Source organism: Phlebotomus papatasi, chromosome 2, assembly GCF_024763615.1.
Source record: "Phlebotomus papatasi isolate M1 chromosome 2, Ppap_2.1, whole genome shotgun sequence".
Classification (NCBI taxonomy): domain Eukaryota; kingdom Metazoa; phylum Arthropoda; class Insecta; order Diptera; family Psychodidae; genus Phlebotomus; species Phlebotomus papatasi.
Window position 1 is genome coordinate 42419908 of NC_077223.1, and position 18342 is coordinate 42438249.

The 18342-nt window shown below is 35.2% G+C and overlaps 1 protein-coding gene across 1 annotated transcript in view; it reads right to left on the reverse strand.

The window, feature by feature from the left end:
* LOC129801148 (ankyrin repeat domain-containing protein 27) overlaps positions 1-18342 on the reverse strand; it is a 28905-nt gene that overhangs the window by 1347 nt on the left and 9216 nt on the right. Inside the window, exons 2-3 of the mRNA XM_055845916.1 lie at positions 8921-9052; positions 7697-8857 (exon numbers count right to left, since the gene is read on the reverse strand). Of these exons, the coding sequence (XP_055701891.1) occupies positions 7697-8857; positions 8921-8992 (1233 nt within the window). The 5' untranslated portion in view covers positions 8993-9052. The remainder of the gene's footprint in view (positions 1-7696; positions 8858-8920; positions 9053-18342) is intronic.

Sequence of the window (18342 nt, forward strand, 5' to 3'; positions counted from 1 at the left end):
TCCACTTCCCACCTCGAGTGGATTTTTTTGTTAAAGCATTTTTGATGCTTGTTCATCTGTACAGTACCAACGATTAGGGATAGTGACTTAGATTCTTCGAAGACCCCCTACATAAATCAACGAAATCAACCTTTGCATTACTTTGATCCTACCCGACCACTTTCACTCTAAAACCGCACATTAGAGAAAGAGCAATTATATAATAGGCTTTTTTGTAACTTATCACCGTGGGGCCGGATCCTCCAGATGTGAGAATTTGATTTTGTGGGAAAAGCCAACTCTCCGTGTGGAACTCGCGTATTTGGTATCCATGAAATTTTCGATTGGAAATTTTCTCATGAAAAACCGGAGAGAATTCCCGAGTGATATTCCCGGTGAGAGATTGATTAATTTTCATAGAAAATAAGCAAATAAAATAAAATATCGCGTTTTTTTAAGTTTTAAATTGTTTTTAAATGATTATTTCACTTAATAAATACAGTTTCCGTATATTAGGTGAGATTCTTAACAATCTCACCTACTATTTATAATAAATTTCAATGAAGTGTTTTTCTTAATAAACTGGGCAGGAATTTTAATGTTTGATACCAATAATTTTCCAAATTATTATTATTTTAGTTTTATTTTGTTTCAGCTCTCGTGAATAAGAAAACGGTTGTGGTCATTTAACGATTAGATCTTTGAATAACCTATTTATATTCTTAATAAATACGAAATTGAACAGATTTTTAGCAGTTTACTTGGCCGTGAACTCTTTAAAATACTTAATTTTTGTTTTAAATAAAACCGGAGAAAAAAGATCGCATAATTTATAGGAAGTTTATCAGGAAAAGGTTCTTCTTTAGTAAGTTGAATTGAAATTGTTAAATCTCAAGAACCAACAAAACAAATATTTTAAACATTTTTTTTTATTTTTTATATTTAGATGTTCTTCGTTAAATTAGGAAAAAATATAATGAGTGAGATTCTTGATATTCGCATCTATATTATCCTTTTATATTCGACATAAAATCTAAGAAAAATTGTAACTTTTCTATTGAAAAACTTACAATACCTGAAACGGTTTTCTTTCGGTTAATAAAGTTTTTATTTGAGAAAATTCCTTTAAATACTGCATGTAAAATAGAAAATAAAACGGATAATGTCTAGAATTTTCCGCGGAAAACATCAATTTTGTTCTCAAATTGACTATAGTTCTTATATTTGTTCTTATATAGATAAAGCCGGATTCTGAAAGGGAATAAAATTCTATATCTAATTCTATAATAATAGAAAAATCAAAAAATCCTCAAACTGCCATTAAAATAGCGGAAGTGCGAATTGATTATTAAACATTGCGAAAATATCATGAATATGTATTTGTCGTGGTTCTCAAGTATTGCAAAAATGTTACAAAAATACTCGTCAAATCTGAAAACACTACCAAATTAGCGACTAGAAAACTTTTCTTGGCAAAAACTCGTAACCTCTTAACATTTAATATGCCTTTTCGCTTGAAAATTGGTTCGAAAAATCACAAAAAAAATACAAGAAAATGTGAAAATATTGAAGATAATCCTTGTCAAATCGCTTAAAAAAAGAAAAATTAAATGGAAATTGGCTTTTTGTTACAAAAATCTCTCAAAATTCATTTTAGCAATATTTGACAATTTTCAGAAAATTTATACAAAACCACAAGAAAATGAAACCACAAGAATCTTTATACACATACGTATAAATACGTGAATTAGTACAAATGCAAAGGGTTTTTTTTAAGTTTTTTTTTACTGTAGCAAAATATTAAAAAGAAAAATTTGGCAAAAATTCCGTTGCAGTCATTTAAGTGTTAAGAGGAGTCGCGATGAATAAATCAAAGTTTATAACAATGTTATTTAATGGTTTATTCATTCATTGAATGTATAATTACTTCAGTATTAAATTTTTTTTGTGACCAAACACAACGAGCGGAATGTAAAAAAAACAATTTCCACAAAGAGTTCCACACGAAAATCTCACCTGATTCTCTCCGATATTCGTGGATACGGAGAACGGGCAGGTGGGAAAAATAGGAGAAAATGTCACGGAGAGAAGCTCGCGTAAAGTCTTCTCTCACAAAATGGAGGATACGGGCCCTGGAACTTAAACGGTAAAAGATATCAACTTCCGGTTCATCAAAAGATATCCATTACTCTTTATCCCATCAAAAGCCACGTTTTTTTTTGTGTTTTTCTCAAAATTGGTCCAAGCTTTTTCAATAATCTTTGTACATGTTTTTGAGGCACCCCCGGGGAACATTGACATTTCGAATCCGGATGCATCGGTCTTTATCGGTTCGGTAATGAATCGGGTAAGTACTTACAAGTATTTGATTCATTTTTCGTGGAAATTATTTTTTTGTTTCACCTTACCTAGGTTTGTTCCCCTAGAGGTCTAACAGTAAAGGATATAGGCCTTTGGTCTCAGTGACTCCCCCCCCCCCCATCACAGTGTACATTATCTCGTAGAGTATTTTTTCCGTTTTCCTCTCACTCCCCTCAAAAACCAGATTTTTGGCTGTTTTTAGAATTGGCCCAAATCTGTCAATAATTTTTGGATATGTTTTAGAGGTTTTAGAAGTGCCCCAGGCGAAAATTTCGTCCGTACATACTTATGACCGGAAAACTCATTATTTTGAATTATTGAGGGCAAAATTTTTCAATCGATACGGTTAAATTTGGATTTTTTGGTAGTCTTGATATTTCTTATCCGGCCATCCTTATCCAGTCCATATTCCATTCTGTAATGAATTGGTTAAGTAACCTTACTTTAACCTTGCACGTAAGCATGTTACTAATGTCAAGAAAATATTAAAATGCACACTTATACTTTTCAGCCAATTTTCTAGTTTAGAATAGTTTTCCGATTTCTGAATGAACTGGAACAGTATAAATCGGGGATACACAGAAAAAAAATGTACAAAAAGTTAATTCACGGATAGTTCTATCTCGTGAATTCGAGCGTTCTGCAAATCTGGGACGCTTTACTATCCCTTTTTTGCGAAAACAAAAATATCGTTGAATCACTCCTAATAACGATTTTCCAAGCTAAAAATTATTAAAGAGCTTGTCATACGATAGCTCGTTTTTCAATAGATATGGGTAATTTTGGATCCATTGGGAAGATCTTCAAATTATTGATTGTGTTTAACTTGTTTCTAACCGGTTATGTATCGATAAAAAAATATATTATAAACAGATTAAAAATTAAATATGAAATTAAATGCAAGATAAAAATGTGAAAACCGCTTGTCACAGGTTTTCGTCAATACGAATTAAATTCAAATAGAACAAATTAAATTATCTTTAAAAGGATATAAATTATTGAACTAAATGACACAAATTTATCGTAATTGTATTAATCATAACTTTATTAAGCATAACGTGAAAAATGCGGAAAATCATGACAAATCAATCATGGACAAAAATTAATTATAGATTAAAAGAAAAAAATTGTATTATTAATTTAAAAAAAAATCAGTTTGAAAGCAAGCAAAAATATTTTAATAACATACTTTGGTGATACGCGTACCGATGCTGGATGGAAAATCGACCCTTTTTCTTGCATTTAAAATTGAAGAATTCCGAAAAAAAGCCAAAGGCAAATCTCTGGGAGGCTTTGAACTTTCGCATACAAAAATGATGTTCAAGTTCAGTGATTTTTTCTGACTACCATGCAAACTGTATGGATTCTCCAACTATGCCAAAAAAATGTCTTACTTATAAGGTTTATAATCCCACCAAACAAAATTCCAGGAAATCCTTAGATTTTCCTCCAGAGGAAAATGAAAATTTAATGGCGATTTATCCGATAGATGAATCAAGTTTCTATTATCGCACACGATTCACGCCATCATTGAACACCCCATTTTCACCGTAAATTTTGCACCGGACACTAAAAGTTGCACATCATTGTTTAAAGGGAACTCTAATCTACTTGATTAAACCATTTTTATATAGAATAAAACATTTTAATATCACTTTTTTGGAACTTTTCTGAGAGATGTTTTATTGACATTAAAAACCATTTTTTTGATTGGTTCTACGAGAATTTCACTCCGGAAACGGTTAAATCTGATGAATACTTTCTTAAAAAGTCCAAATATCACCAAATTTACACGAATCAATAAGTTTTTAAAGCTAAAAATTGACTAAAACTCTGCAAGCGAGAAGACCACACAAGATTCCACCATTCCTCCACGGAGCCGGATATGCACAAAAACGTTTGAATGCGCATCATTGAAGATTTCTCTGTTCCTGCAGCTGCAGGAATCGGGATTTAGCACAGATATTGAGCTTCAGCAGGTGAACAAGCTAAAATTTTCACAAAACATCTTCTTACGGACGCAATTTATTTTCCTTGTCATGCAAAACAACACAATAGTGAGGTTATGTCAAAGATTGTCAAAAAACCAGTTGTAAACTGTATGAGCTTATTGCAGATGTGATTCTTTCATTGCACATTCAGTTTGTGCAAGCTTGAAAAATATTTTTATATCAAAGAAATGCAAAATTGCTTAATAATTACTCAACTGCAGCCTATTTGAGTCAAATTACTTCTTGTTTATCAGCTTTACGATTTTTAAGTTTTCCTTTTTAGTGGTGGATCAAATCGGTAGATTACAATAGATGTGAATATGAGGGATCGTATCTAAAATGAAGTTTCCTGGAAAATATCTGAAAGAAGCAGTCTTCTATGTGCGATCGATGAATCTGAGTCAAGTTTGTGAATTTTGTTCCACCCACAAAAAGTGCCTGTTCAGCCTAAAAGATTTTTACATAAATCTGATTCCTAATAACCCTTCTACCCTTTGTGATAGTAGTTTTTCAGAAAAGTGATATTAATTCTGCACAATCGTATGAAATATTGCACAGCAAAATTACAGTTTTGGACCTGTTTTTATTTTTTGTTTCCTGAAACTAGGAAAAAAGGATTAGACTCTCAATTTTTTCAGGAAAGATGGGATTTAAGGTTAGCTATTACAATATATAGCCATATGTGAGATTCATAAAGGAATATGGGAGAAATATGAAGTATCTGAAGGTAGCGTATGTGCGAACGATCAAAGCTTCCCCCATAGAGTAGAATGGGGTAGGAGGTTCCACTCTTAAAATTGTAAATTGGATAAAGAGATCGTATTATAAAAAAAAATGATGAACAGAAAATAAAACTTGATATATTCTTTAAGTTACAGTTAGTTACAGCTTTTTGTTTTGACCTTGTAATTAAGTACAATTGGATTTGGGGATAATAAAATTAGTGTTGTCAATTGTAGGGAAATGGCACAATGCGTGAAAGCCCCAAACATCAGGCAACTTCACGCACACATGGATCAGTTCATAAGAAATCAAAATTTTCATTCATTTTAAACTTGAGATACCAAAATGGATTTAAATGACTATTTCAAAAATTTATAAGGCTTTAAAACACAAAAATATAATCGAGAAAGGATTTCTTTTAAATAGTTATAAGCGTTATAGGCTTTTCAAAAGTTCGGAAACTTAAGATGTTGTCACAGTTCCTTATACGTTCCTCAATTTTAATAATTTCGTCTGTGAATGCACTGCCTTTATTAGTGCAAAACTATTTTTTAACGTTCCAAGATCTATATAACGCTTTATAAGTTGCCCTTTTTCAGTATAACAGTCATTTACCAACATTCTAAATTGATGAGTCCTTATACTACTACCGAAATTGCAATATAATAATAATTTGCAAAATTATCCTCTAAAAAAATATTATTATTATTAAATTATTAACAATTTAACTTTTCGGAAATTTAATCTATTTAATCGATTAAAATAGCTAACAAAACCTTTTCCATTAAGATTTAAAATTGTTTTTAATTGAAATAATTTATTATTGGTCACAGAAAAATGCTGAATAACTTTGCACGGAACTGCCCCTCACGTACTGTCTGAAACTAGAAACTCTTTCTCAGATAAAGAATGAAGCATTTTAATAGGAAAATGCATGCAAAGGAGGCCACTCTTGCTTTGGGCGCCGCAATTGGCAAAACAATCATGTTAGAACTGTTAGAATTTATTCAATAGGTATTAAATACCTTAATATTACTGGTGAAAACGGATTAAGACCTCTTTTCGCTTGTTTCAATTTTTATACGCTATTTTATTCTGAGCTGAGAATAAAAATTGAAAGAAGCGAAAAGAGGTTTTAATCCGTTTTCACCAGATATTGCACTCCACCAGACCGTAACATAGTGAACTATTACAATTATCTTATTCATCTTATTACTTCCTTAGATAACTGCAATTGTTCATAAATTGACGAAAATATGACATCCCAAAAAGTTTCAATTTGATGCAACTTTGTAAAAGCAATTGCAGACCTTGAACGAGAAGCCTTACGAAAAATCTATGGAATTTCTTAATTTACCGCGTAATCTATAGATCTATAGGAAAAATCCCGTTTTGGTATTTAATAATTAAATTTTCTTTTAATTATATGAGAAAATTATCTTAAAATTGATTCAATACATTTTATATACATTATTCAATGGATAGGTTTCGTTATCTTTCTGAGTAAAACTCGTGTAATTGGTTGCGGAAGTTACCGCGTCTGTGTTGCGCCGAGTTTTCACCTTAAGGCTATAATTCTTGCGAGCAACACAAAATACTTTTATAGACTATGTAGTGTCAATCCCTTTAACACTTTAGAAGGAAAATCTGTGAGACTCGCTATTCTTCCGTGTTTCCGCGAAAAAACACTTTTAAATGAAACTACATTTATTAAACATTCTTTTAAAATATATAAAAGGTTTTTCAGAAATAATAATGTTGATACAGAATATTTTAAGAATTTTTCATTGATAGATTTCGATATCTTTTTGGACAAGTTCCGCGAATTCGCGTATGTTGCGCACAGTTTTCACCTTAACGCTATAATTCTTGCGAGCAACACAAAATACTTTTATAAACTATGTAGTGTCAAGCCCCTTTAACACTTTAGAAGGAAAATCTGTGAGACTCGCTATTTCTCCGTGTTTCCACGAAAAAAAACTTTTAATAATTGATATTACATTTATTAAACATTCTTTTAAAATATATAAAAGGTTTTTCGGAAATAATAATATTGATACAGAATATTTTAAGACATTTTTCATTAATAGATTTCGATATCATTTTGGACAAATTCCGCGAATTCGCGTATGTTGCGCACAGTTTTCACCTTAACGCTATAATTCTTGCGAGCAACACAAAATACCATGAAAGACAATGTAGTGTCAATCTCTGAAAGAATCAATATGATTTTTAAGAAGTGTTTATAGTTGAACACTCCAAGAAGTTATTGGCTAATTTATCAAGAACTTATTTCAAGATTTTTTTTTATTTTATTAATTTTATCAAGAATTATTATAAGCGAATGTTTCATTACAAAAATACATGAAAAAAAATATTGGAAATATCATGCAATTCGGACAATTTATTTCTGAAATCTGCCAAATAGGGAACAGTTAAGTAAATTAAAATGCAAATAAAACTTTACAGCCTCTGGAAAAAAATCTTGGATAAGACTTATATTATCAGGGAATAAAAGGATTTATTATTTAACATCTCTGTATATTTTTCCCCGGTTTCCCCTAGTCTTGGAAATTTTTACGTGATATTTTTCACTTTTCACTACAGAAAAAAAATTGAAGAATTAAAATTCTTGCACTTACATATGTGATCCTGTCCTTGAGGATGGATACGGCTTCAATGAGCTGATGTATAGCGTATCTACATCTTGCCACAGTTTGTGCATCTGGTGCCTGTAACTTCATCTCCATGGCATTCTTGATGTGTCTTTGAGTAGCCTTAAGAACGACCAAGTGCTTGAGATTACTCGCACTTATCCGGAAGAGATCAAGCATGTCAATCTTGTCTTCTTTCTTAAATTGAGGCACACTGGTCGTCTTCCACTCGCGCATGTGAAAGAGAAAGATGCCCCTCAGGATTTTCTTTCTCTGGAATGGCAGTTTTATGCCCCACTCCTTGAGCTGCACTTCATCGGCTGAGAGAAAATCCTCGAGGCTGACGCTGCGGAGAGCAAAGATGGGCAGCAGCTGATCACAGTCCATGCCAAAGAGGATAGTTTTGAGGTCTGGAAAATATGCGGGAACTTTGGAATCTCCCACGAGACCAGGAACAACATCCTCCAATTTTGAGTATGTCAGGAAATTGGTGGGAATGTCAATGGCAATTCTGCTTCGTGGAATGAGATCTAGGATCTCAGTATGGCCACAGAATTCTGCAAGACGTTTTGGCGTGAAGCCCTTGAAATCTACAATATCCTTGCATACTCCATGCTCCAACAAAGCTATTACAACTTCCTTCTGCTTCCATTCGATTGCATGAAAAAGGGCAGTTCTTCCGGAGCTATCGATTATTTCTGGATCAGTGATTTGCAGGAGCTTCAGGACAACGGACAAGTGACCCCTCTGACAGGCATACATGAGTGGTGTGAAGCCATATCTGTCAGATACCGCAGCAGAAGCTCCTTTTTCCATCAGCAATTCCACGATTTTCAATACAGCTTCCTGATCACGATTCTCCGAATTACAAGCCATTAACAGAGGTCTCATAGATTCACCCATCAAATGTACATCAGCTCCCAATGTCTCCACAAGAAACTGGACACATGGCAAACTCCCAACATGACAGGCCCAGAATAAAGGTGTCCAATTACTCCTGGGAAATGCCTCATCAACTCCGAATGATTGTTCTTCATCTTCAAAACATTTCTTCACAGTTTCAAGGTCTCCATCCCTCAGTGCATTCTCCAGAGTTTCCAGAAAGATTTCCTTGGCACTTTTGCTAGGAATCTCTCGAGGAACTGTTGCCTGGAAAGATCACAGAGAGTCAATGAGACTTGAAAATGAAAGCTGAAAAATACATTTACTTACTTTTGGAAAAGCAAAATCAAACTCAGAATCAGAGTCTGTGTAGTCTGACTCTGGACATGGATGGTATGCCATCTTCCAAAGGGACTGACCTGTGTTGGAAAAACTCTGCCCAAGTTCAAGAAAAAATGCACAAAATTCGCGACTACCCTGAAATTTTTACCCAACTCAAAAATCATACCCAAAAACAGCACAACTGAGCAATTTCAAAATGACAGTTAATACAGAATAAAATACCTCCACAAAAAGAAGTGAAAAAAGATATTTAATTTCATAATATAATTAAAATACTTAAAAAAATATATAAGAATAAATATTAGGGAATAAAAAAATTGATCCAGACCACAATATTGAGAATTTTATATATAATATTTGCTCTAGGAAGTTTATTTGGTATGCAGGCAAAATGGAAGTTGGGGGTTTGGCCACGAACCGTAAAAACTTACTCAATGATTTCAGTGCAGGATGATAGTGGGATAGATACCGAATCTGATGCACCACATGAGAATTCCCAGTCAACCGTCAAAGTCTCCCAGATCCTCATCCCAACTTCCAGAATCCCCATTTTGTATGTAAGCATTTTGGAAGTTAGGTAGCTGGTCAGCACCAGCAAAAACTTACTCAATGATTTTAATGCAGGATGATAGTGGGATAGATACCGAATCTGGTGCACCACATGAGAATTCCCAGTCAACCGTCAAAGTCTCCCAGATCCTCATCCCAACTTCCAGAATCCCCATTTTGTATGTATTTGGAAGTTAGGTAGCTGGTCAGCACCAGCAAAAACTTACTCAATGATTTTAATGCAGGATGATAGTGGGATAGATACCGAATCTGGTGCACCACATGAGAATTCCCAGTCAACCGTCAAAGTCTCCCAGATCCTCATCCCAACTTCCAGAATCTCCATTTTGTATGTAAGCATTTTGGAAGTTAGGTAGCTGGTCAGCACCAGCAAAAACTTACTCAATGATTTTAATGCAGGATGATAGTGGGATAGATACCGAATCTGGTGCACCACATGAGAATTCCCAGTCAACCGTCAAAGTCTCCCAGATCCTCATCCCAACTTCCAGAATCCCCATTTTGTATGTATTTGGAAGTTAGGTAGCTGGTCAGCACCAGCAAAAACTTACTCAATGATTTTAATGCAGGATGATAGTGGGATAGATACCGAATCTGGTGCACCACATGAGAATTCCCAGTCAACCGTCAAAGTCTCCCAGATCCTCATCCCAACTTCCAGAATCCCCATTTTGTATGTATTTGGAAGTTAGGTAGCTGGTCAGCACCAGCAAAAACTTACTCAATGATTTTAATGCAGGATGATAGTGGGATAGATACCGAATCTGGTGCACCACATGAGAATTCCCAGTCAACCGTCAAAGTCTCCCAGATCCTCATCCCAACTTCCAGAATCTCCATTTTGTATGTAAGCATTTTGGAAGTTAGGTAGCTGGTCAGCACCAGCAAAAACTTACTCAATGATTTTAATGCAGGATGATAGTGGGATAGATACCGAATCTGGTGCACCACATGAGAATTCCCAGTCAACCGTCAAAGTCTCCCAGATCCTCATCCCAACTTCCAGAATCCCCATTTTGTATGTATTTGGAAGTTAGGTAGCTGGTCAGCACCAGCAAAAACTTACTCAATGATTTTAATGCAGGATGATAGTGGGATAGATACCGAATCTGGTGCACCACATGAGAATTCCCAGTCAACCGTCAAAGTCTCCCAGATCCTCATCCCAACTTCCAGAATCCCCATTTTGTATGTATTTGGAAGTTAGGTAGCTGGTCAGCACCAGCAAAAACTTACTCAATGATTTTAATGCAGGATGATAGTGGGATAGATACCGAATCTGGTGCACCACATGAGAATTCCCAGTCAACCGTCAAAGTCTCCCAGATCCTCATCCCAACTTCCACAATCTCCATTTTGTATGTAAGCATTTTGGAAGTTAGGTAGCTGGTCAGCACCAGCAAAAACTTACTCAATGATTTCAGTGCAGGATGATAGTGGGATAGATACCGAATCTGGTGCACCACATGAGAATTCCCAGTCAACCGTCAAAGTCTCCCAGATCCTCATCCCAACTTCCAGAATCTCCATTTTGTATGTAAGCATTTTGGAAGTTAGGTAGCTGGTCAGCACCAGCAAAAACTTACTCAATGATTTTAATGCAGGATGATAGTGGGATAGATACCGAATCTGGTGCACCACATGAGAATTCCCAGTCAACCGTCAAAGTCTCCCAGATCCTCATCCCAACTTCCACAATCTCCATTTTGTATGTAAGCATTTTGGAAGTTAGGTAGCTGGTCAGCACCAGCAAAAACTTACTCAATGATTTTAATGCAGGATGATAGTGGGATAGATACCGAATCTGGTGCACCACATGAGAATTCCCAGTCAACCGTCAAAGTCTCCCAGATCCTCATCCCAACTTCCAGAATCCCCATTTTGTATGTATTTGGAAGTTAGGTAGCTGGTCAGCACCAGCAAAAACTTACTCAATGATTTTAATGCAGGATGATAGTGGGATAGATACCGAATCTGGTGCACCACATGAGAATTCCCAGTCAACCGTCAAAGTCTCCCAGATCCTCATCCCAACTTCCAGAATCCCCATTTTGTATGTATTTGGAAGTTAGGTAGCTGGTCAGCACCAGCAAAAACTTACTCAATGATTTCAGTGCAGGATGATAGTGGGATAGATACCGAATCTGGTGCACCACATGAGAATTCCCAGTCAACCGTCAAAGTCTCCCAGATCCTCATCCCAACTTCCAGAATCTCCATTTTGTATGTAAGCATTTTGGAAGTTAGGTAGCTGGTCAGCACCAGCAAAAACTTACTCAATGATTTTAATGCAGGATGATAGTGGGATAGATACCGAATCTGGTGCACCACATGAGAATTCCCAGTCAACCGTCAAAGTCTCCCAGATCCTCATCCCAACTTCCACAATCTCCATTTTGTATGTAAGCATTTTGGAAGTTAGGTAGCTGGTCAGCACCAGCAAAAACTTACTCAATGATTTTAATGCAGGATGATAGTGGGATAGATACCGAATCTGGTGCACCACATGAGAATTCCCAGTCAACCGTCAAAGTCTCCCAGATCCTCATCCCAACTTCCAGAATCCCCATTTTGTATGTATTTGGAAGTTAGGTAGCTGGTCAGCACCAGCAAAAACTTACTCAATGATTTTAATGCAGGATGATAGTGGGATAGATACCGAATCTGGTGCACCACATGAGAATTCCCAGTCAACCGTCAAAGTCTCCCAGATCCTCATCCCAACTTCCAGAATCCCCATTTTGTATGTATTTGGAAGTTAGGTAGCTGGTCAGCACCAGCAAAAACTTACTCAATGATTTCAGTGCAGGATGATAGTGGGAAAGATAACGAATCTGGTGCACCACATGAGAATTCCCAGTCAACCGTCAAAGTCTCCCAGATCCTCATCCCAACTTCCAGAATCCCCATTTTGCATGTATTTGGAAGTTAGGTAGCTGGTCAGCACCAGCAAAAACTTACTCAATGATTTCAGTGCAGGATGATAGTGGGATAGATACCGAATCTGGTGCACCACATGAGAATTCCCAGTCAACCGTCAAAGTCTCCCAGATCCTCATCCCAACTTCCAGAATCCCCATTTTGCATGTATTTGGAAGTTAGGTAGCTGGTCAGCACCAGCAAAAACTTACTCAATGATTTTAATGCAGGATGATAGTGGGATAGATAACGAATCTGGTGCACCACATGAGAATTCCCAGTCAACCGTCAAAGTCTCCCAGATCCTCATCCCAACTTCCAGAATCCCCATTTTGCATGTAAGCATTTTGGAAGTTAGGTAGCTGGTCAGCACCAGCAAAAACTTACTCAATGATTTCAGTGCAGGATGATAGTGGGATAGATACCGAATCTGGTGCACCACATGAGAATTCCCAGTCAACCGTCAAAGTCTCCCAGATCCTCATCCCAACTTCCAGAATCCCCATTTTGCATGTATTTGGAAGTTAGGTAGCTGGTCAGCACCAGCAAAAACTTACTCAATGATTTCAGTGCAGGATGATAGTGGGATAGATAACGAATCTGGTGCACCACATGAGAATTCCCAGTCAACCGTCAAAGTCTCCCAGATCCTCATCCCAACTTCCAGAATCCCCATTTTGCATGTATTTGGAAGTTAGGTAGCTGGTCAGCACCAGCAAAAACTTACTCAATGATTTCAGTGCAGGATGATAGTGGGATAGATACCGAATCTGGTGCACCACATGAGAATTCCCAGTCAACCGTCAAAGTCTCCCAGATCCTCATCCCAACTTCCAGAATCCCCATTTTGCATGTATTTGGAAGTTAGGTAGCTGGTCAGCACCAGCAAAAACTTACTCAATGATTTCAGTGCAGGATGATAGTGGGATAGATACCGAATCTGGTGCACCACATGAGAATTCCCAGTCAACCGTCAAAGTCTCCCAGATCCTCATCCCAACTTCCAGAATCCCCATTTTGTATGTATTTGGAAGTTAGGTAGCTGGTCAGCACCAGCAAAAACTTACTCAATGATTTTAATGCAGGATGATAGTGGGATAGATACCGAATCTGGTGCACCACATGAGAATTCCCAGTCAACCGTCAAAGTCTCCCAGATCCTCATCCCAACTTCCAGAATCCCCATTTTGTATGTATTTGGAAGTTAGGTAGCTGGTCAGCACCAGCAAAAACTTACTCAATGATTTTAATGCAGGATGATAGTGGGATAGATACCGAATCTGGTGCACCACATGAGAATTCCCAGTCAACCGTCAAAGTCTCCCAGATCCTCATCCCAACTTCCAGAATCCCCATTTTGTATGTATTTGGAAGTTAGGTAGCTGGTCAGCACCAGCAAAAACTTACTCAATGATTTTAATGCAGGATGATAGTGGGATAGATAACGAATCTGGTGCACCACATGAGAATTCCCAGTCAACCGTCAAAGTCTCCCAGATCCTCATCCCAACTTCCAGAATCCCCATTTTGTATGTATTTGGAAGTTAGGTAGCTGGTCAGCACCAGCAAAAACTTACTCAATGATTTTAATGCAGGATGATAGTGGGATAGATACCGAATCTGGTGCACCACATGAGAATTCCCAGTCAACCGTCAAAGTCTCCCAGATCCTCATCCCAACTTCCAGAATCCCCATTTTGTATGTATTTGGAAGTTAGGTAGCTGGTCAGTAGGGTGTTTCAAAAAAAATAGATTCTTTTGGCCCGGCCGGAAAATTGTTCTATATGATGAGACAATAAAATGCTTCTTAGACAAGAATAAGTTTGGACGCTGTTTAGAGGTTCCTCAACGGCAATCTTTGTAGTGAAAAATCACGAAAATTCACAAATTCGCCAGGAATAAATTTCTCTGCGGAAGACTTTCTTCTCAATATTTTAGAGGAACATTGCTCATTTAGTGGACAATGTTTTTGGAAAATTTCATTGAAATCGGATAAGAAATAGATTTTTAAAAAAAAATTGGTAAGTTCAAAATGTTCAGAAATTAAAATGTACCAACTCACATATTCGCTTCTAATTCATGTTCTAGTGATCAGAAATTAATCAATGAGGGCTTGTTGGAAAGCTATTGAGTTATCCTACAAATTTAAGAACATATCAACTATCAATTGGAATTCTTTAAGGGGTCTCCTTAACTCTTTCGTCTCTTTTGGGACCCAAAGCAGCATATGAATGTTCTGTGAAAAACAATGTTTTTTTTTTTTAATTATTATTTAGAACTGAGAAAAATCCGATTCTTGTGGATGATTTACAAACTATAATAATGTCAAAATGTAAGATATTTTTTGTAGGACCTCAATTATTTTCTGAGCTTAGATATTTTTGATTAAAAAATTATGAAATTGACTTGCAGCATATGCTGCGTGCGGTCCGAAAAAAGTTAATATCTATTTACAAAGGAAATTTCTTGATGAAAATTCTGGCGTTCCAAAAATGTTCATTTCTTTTTTTTGGTTCTCTTTTTAAACTGCTCTATATAAATAAAGAGTAAAAAATGGCCTTCAAGTTGGTTAAAAAATCAGGAAAATATGAAGATTGTCAAGAAATAAATTTTTATACTGGAACCCAAACAAAATATTTAAGAAGTCTCTTTTTCTTCTTATAAGGAACACATAGAACAGCATTTCGTCTGTACCTAAACTCCTGCTTTGATTAATAGAAAGCCCTCATTTCAGTGATTCAGGCATGGATAGAGTCACCGGAGTCACCTTATAAAAAAAATTATATAAAAATCCAAATCTGTCCTCTTCTTTTTAGATAAATTATGTTCCACATTATTTGAAGATATCTAAAAAGAATCCCTTAATTTCTGATTGTTTTAAAATCACATCTATCGCTATTTTTATTGATTTGGATTCCTCAGGAGACCCATGAGTTAAATCAAGTACTATTCATTATCCTTAGCTCTTTTTATCTCACCAAAACACAATAAAAGCAGAAAATACCTAAAATTTAGGTATTTTCTAAATAAAATTCGGTAAATTTACCGAAAAACTTAGATTTTTCATGATATTTTTTTGTGTTTAGCTAAATCGCAAAATTCTTTTCTCAATTTTTTTATTGATATTTTTTTGCCATAAAACTCCATTTTTTCTTGCTTCTACTTTGTTTTCGCTTCAGCCCAAATCACAAAATCCTTTCCTCCTGACACATTTTTTTAGCCTTCAATAGACTTTCACGTAAATTTTTCACGAAGCTTTTTTTAATTTACCCAAGTAGCGAAATTTTCTTTTTTCGTTTTTAATTTTTTTTTGACCCTGTTTTTATAGACTTAAAACACAAAATCCTTTCCTCGTAAGACCAGTCCCTGACACATTTTTTTAGCCCTCAATAGACTTTCACGTAAATTTTTCACGAAGCTTTTTTTAATTTACCCAAGTAGCGAAATTTTCTTTTTTTTTTGTTTTTAATTTTTTTTGACCCTGTTTTTACATAGACTTAAAGCACAAAATCCTTTCCTCCTAAGACCTCTCCTTGACATTTTTTTTTTGCTCCCAAAATACTTAGATTTTTCACGATTCTTCGAATTCACTCAAAATGCAAAATTCTCTACACTAAATTTTCTCTTTGACATTTATTTTTTTTCGACATTGTTTTTGCTTCTACCTGGAGAATTCGACAAATTATTAGTTGATATAAGTCATTTAATTTAGTTATTAGAGATATTTTTCAAATTTTTCCTCTTTTTTAATTGCTTATGCAATTAATAAAGGAGCATGAATTAGTAATTATCATTCATATTTTTATGAAACAAAAGGAACTAAATAAAGGAAAATGTTCCCTTATCATTCTTATTAAGGCCAATCCATCTCACGACGACCATAGAGGTACCCTTCATGGTCTCAGATGTTTCTGAATTTTACATATGGTTAAATACACGATCAAATGCAAGATAAAAATAAATACAATACAATACAATACAATAATATACCGTTATTTTTTTTCGACCAAAAATTTTCTGGCCGGAGATACATGGCGCCAAAGGTGGCGTCTCGCGCTTCATTCGTCAAATGAGATTTTTGGCAAATATTTCAAAATGCTCTATCTCGTGAACGGGTTGAGATTTCTTCTTCTTTTTTTTAACTGCTCGAACTCCAAGAGAGAGCAGTTTTCACAATCGACTTTTTTTTTCAACTTTGCAACATCCTAGCTGCTAAACGGTAAGAGATATTGACTTCCAGTCTTCGGTGACCCCCTAAGAAGTCAATACATTATATCTAACTAACTTACTCAAATTACCCCCTACCCTTTCTAACCCCTCCAAAAAACATGTTTTATGACCTTGTAAAAAATTGGCCTTGACGATTTACTTCATTTTTGGATATGTTATGGAGGTAGTCCAGCTGAACATTTCGTCGTTTGACATCTATCACCGGAAAATTCGCCATCTTGAATTATTCAAGGTCAAAGGTCAACCACCTTGGAGGGCCTAATTTTCAACGCATTTGGACAAATTTGGACATTTTTGAAAGATCTGTTAATTCTGAACCCGACTGCATCGGTCACAATCGGTGATAGATCGGGAAAGTAACTGTAATAGCCTTATTTTAAAAATACTGTTTTTTGCACTTTCTCAGTCTTTTGTCTCATATAAAATTCAAACGGTAAGAGATATCAACTTCCAGTCTTCGGTGACCCCTCCTCAAACAACATTATCTCGAAAGTAATCTCTTTGTTTTTACCCCCTCCCCCTTCATGAGTTCCCTATCCCCCAAAAATAGGTAAAAAATGAGGTTTTTCTAATTTTGCAAAAAATTGGCCCTGACGATTTCCTTCATTTTTGAATTCAAGGTTATTCAAGGTTAAAGCTTAATTTTCACCTGATTTGTAAAATGAAATTTGTTTTTAATTCTAGGTTAAAAGAAATTCAACATTTTAACACGTGTGTTAAATCGTCAGTTAAATCAGCATTTGTCGTAACTTCCTTTTGACAACTTTTCAGGAGACGAAATTTTCAATTCAATATTATTTTTCTTAAAAATGAGCCCCGAATGCGATACTTTTGAGTCAAAATAATGAAAGTGGCACTAATAAACTGTAAGTTAACTCGAGAAAATCTTTATACAATTATTTAAAAGCTGCAATATTGAGAAATATGTTAGAAGAAACACAATAATATTTTATCGTAACTTCCATCGTTTATAAAGCCGTAACTTCCAATGTATGGAGATCTTGGAAGTTACGACAATTTTCAAAAACACATTATATCAATTTTAATTACTCTAGTGATAATGAGTGCCCTTATTTCACTAAATTAGTCAATTAAACTGTGGTCCCTGTCCCTAAAAGCTTTTATTTCATAAGTTTTATTGAATAAATTTTGTGCGCCACGTCGCTTGTTTTGTTTTGAATTAATGGCAGATAGGTAGGGGTTTTTTCTCACTTTTTTCTCGCAAATATTGAATAAAAATGATTTCATGTTACACTATTCGCACTGTCTTTCGATATTTGGAAGAGTTTATAAACGTTTTATTGAGAAATATTGCAATTTTGCTGCAAATTACAAGCCACGCAAGTAAACAAAAGAAGTTACGGCAAATGCTGATTATTGAAAATTTTGTATGGAAATTTGTCGTAACTTCCTCAAAAATGGAAGTTACGACAAATTCTGATACATTTTTGTTAATTAAAGGCACTTACGATAATTTTTATTTAAAATAATTTTTATTGGGCTTATAAAAGTTTCTTTTTCACAAGTGCGTTTGATAAACAAAATTACGCTGATTCCTAATATGTATATATCTCAAAATCGCAAAAATGAAGTTACGATAAATGCTGATTTAACTGACGTAAATGTATCTTAAAGATGTAAATTTGTCAATAAAAGGCATTTTTATTTGAAAATAAGAAAAATTATTTTTT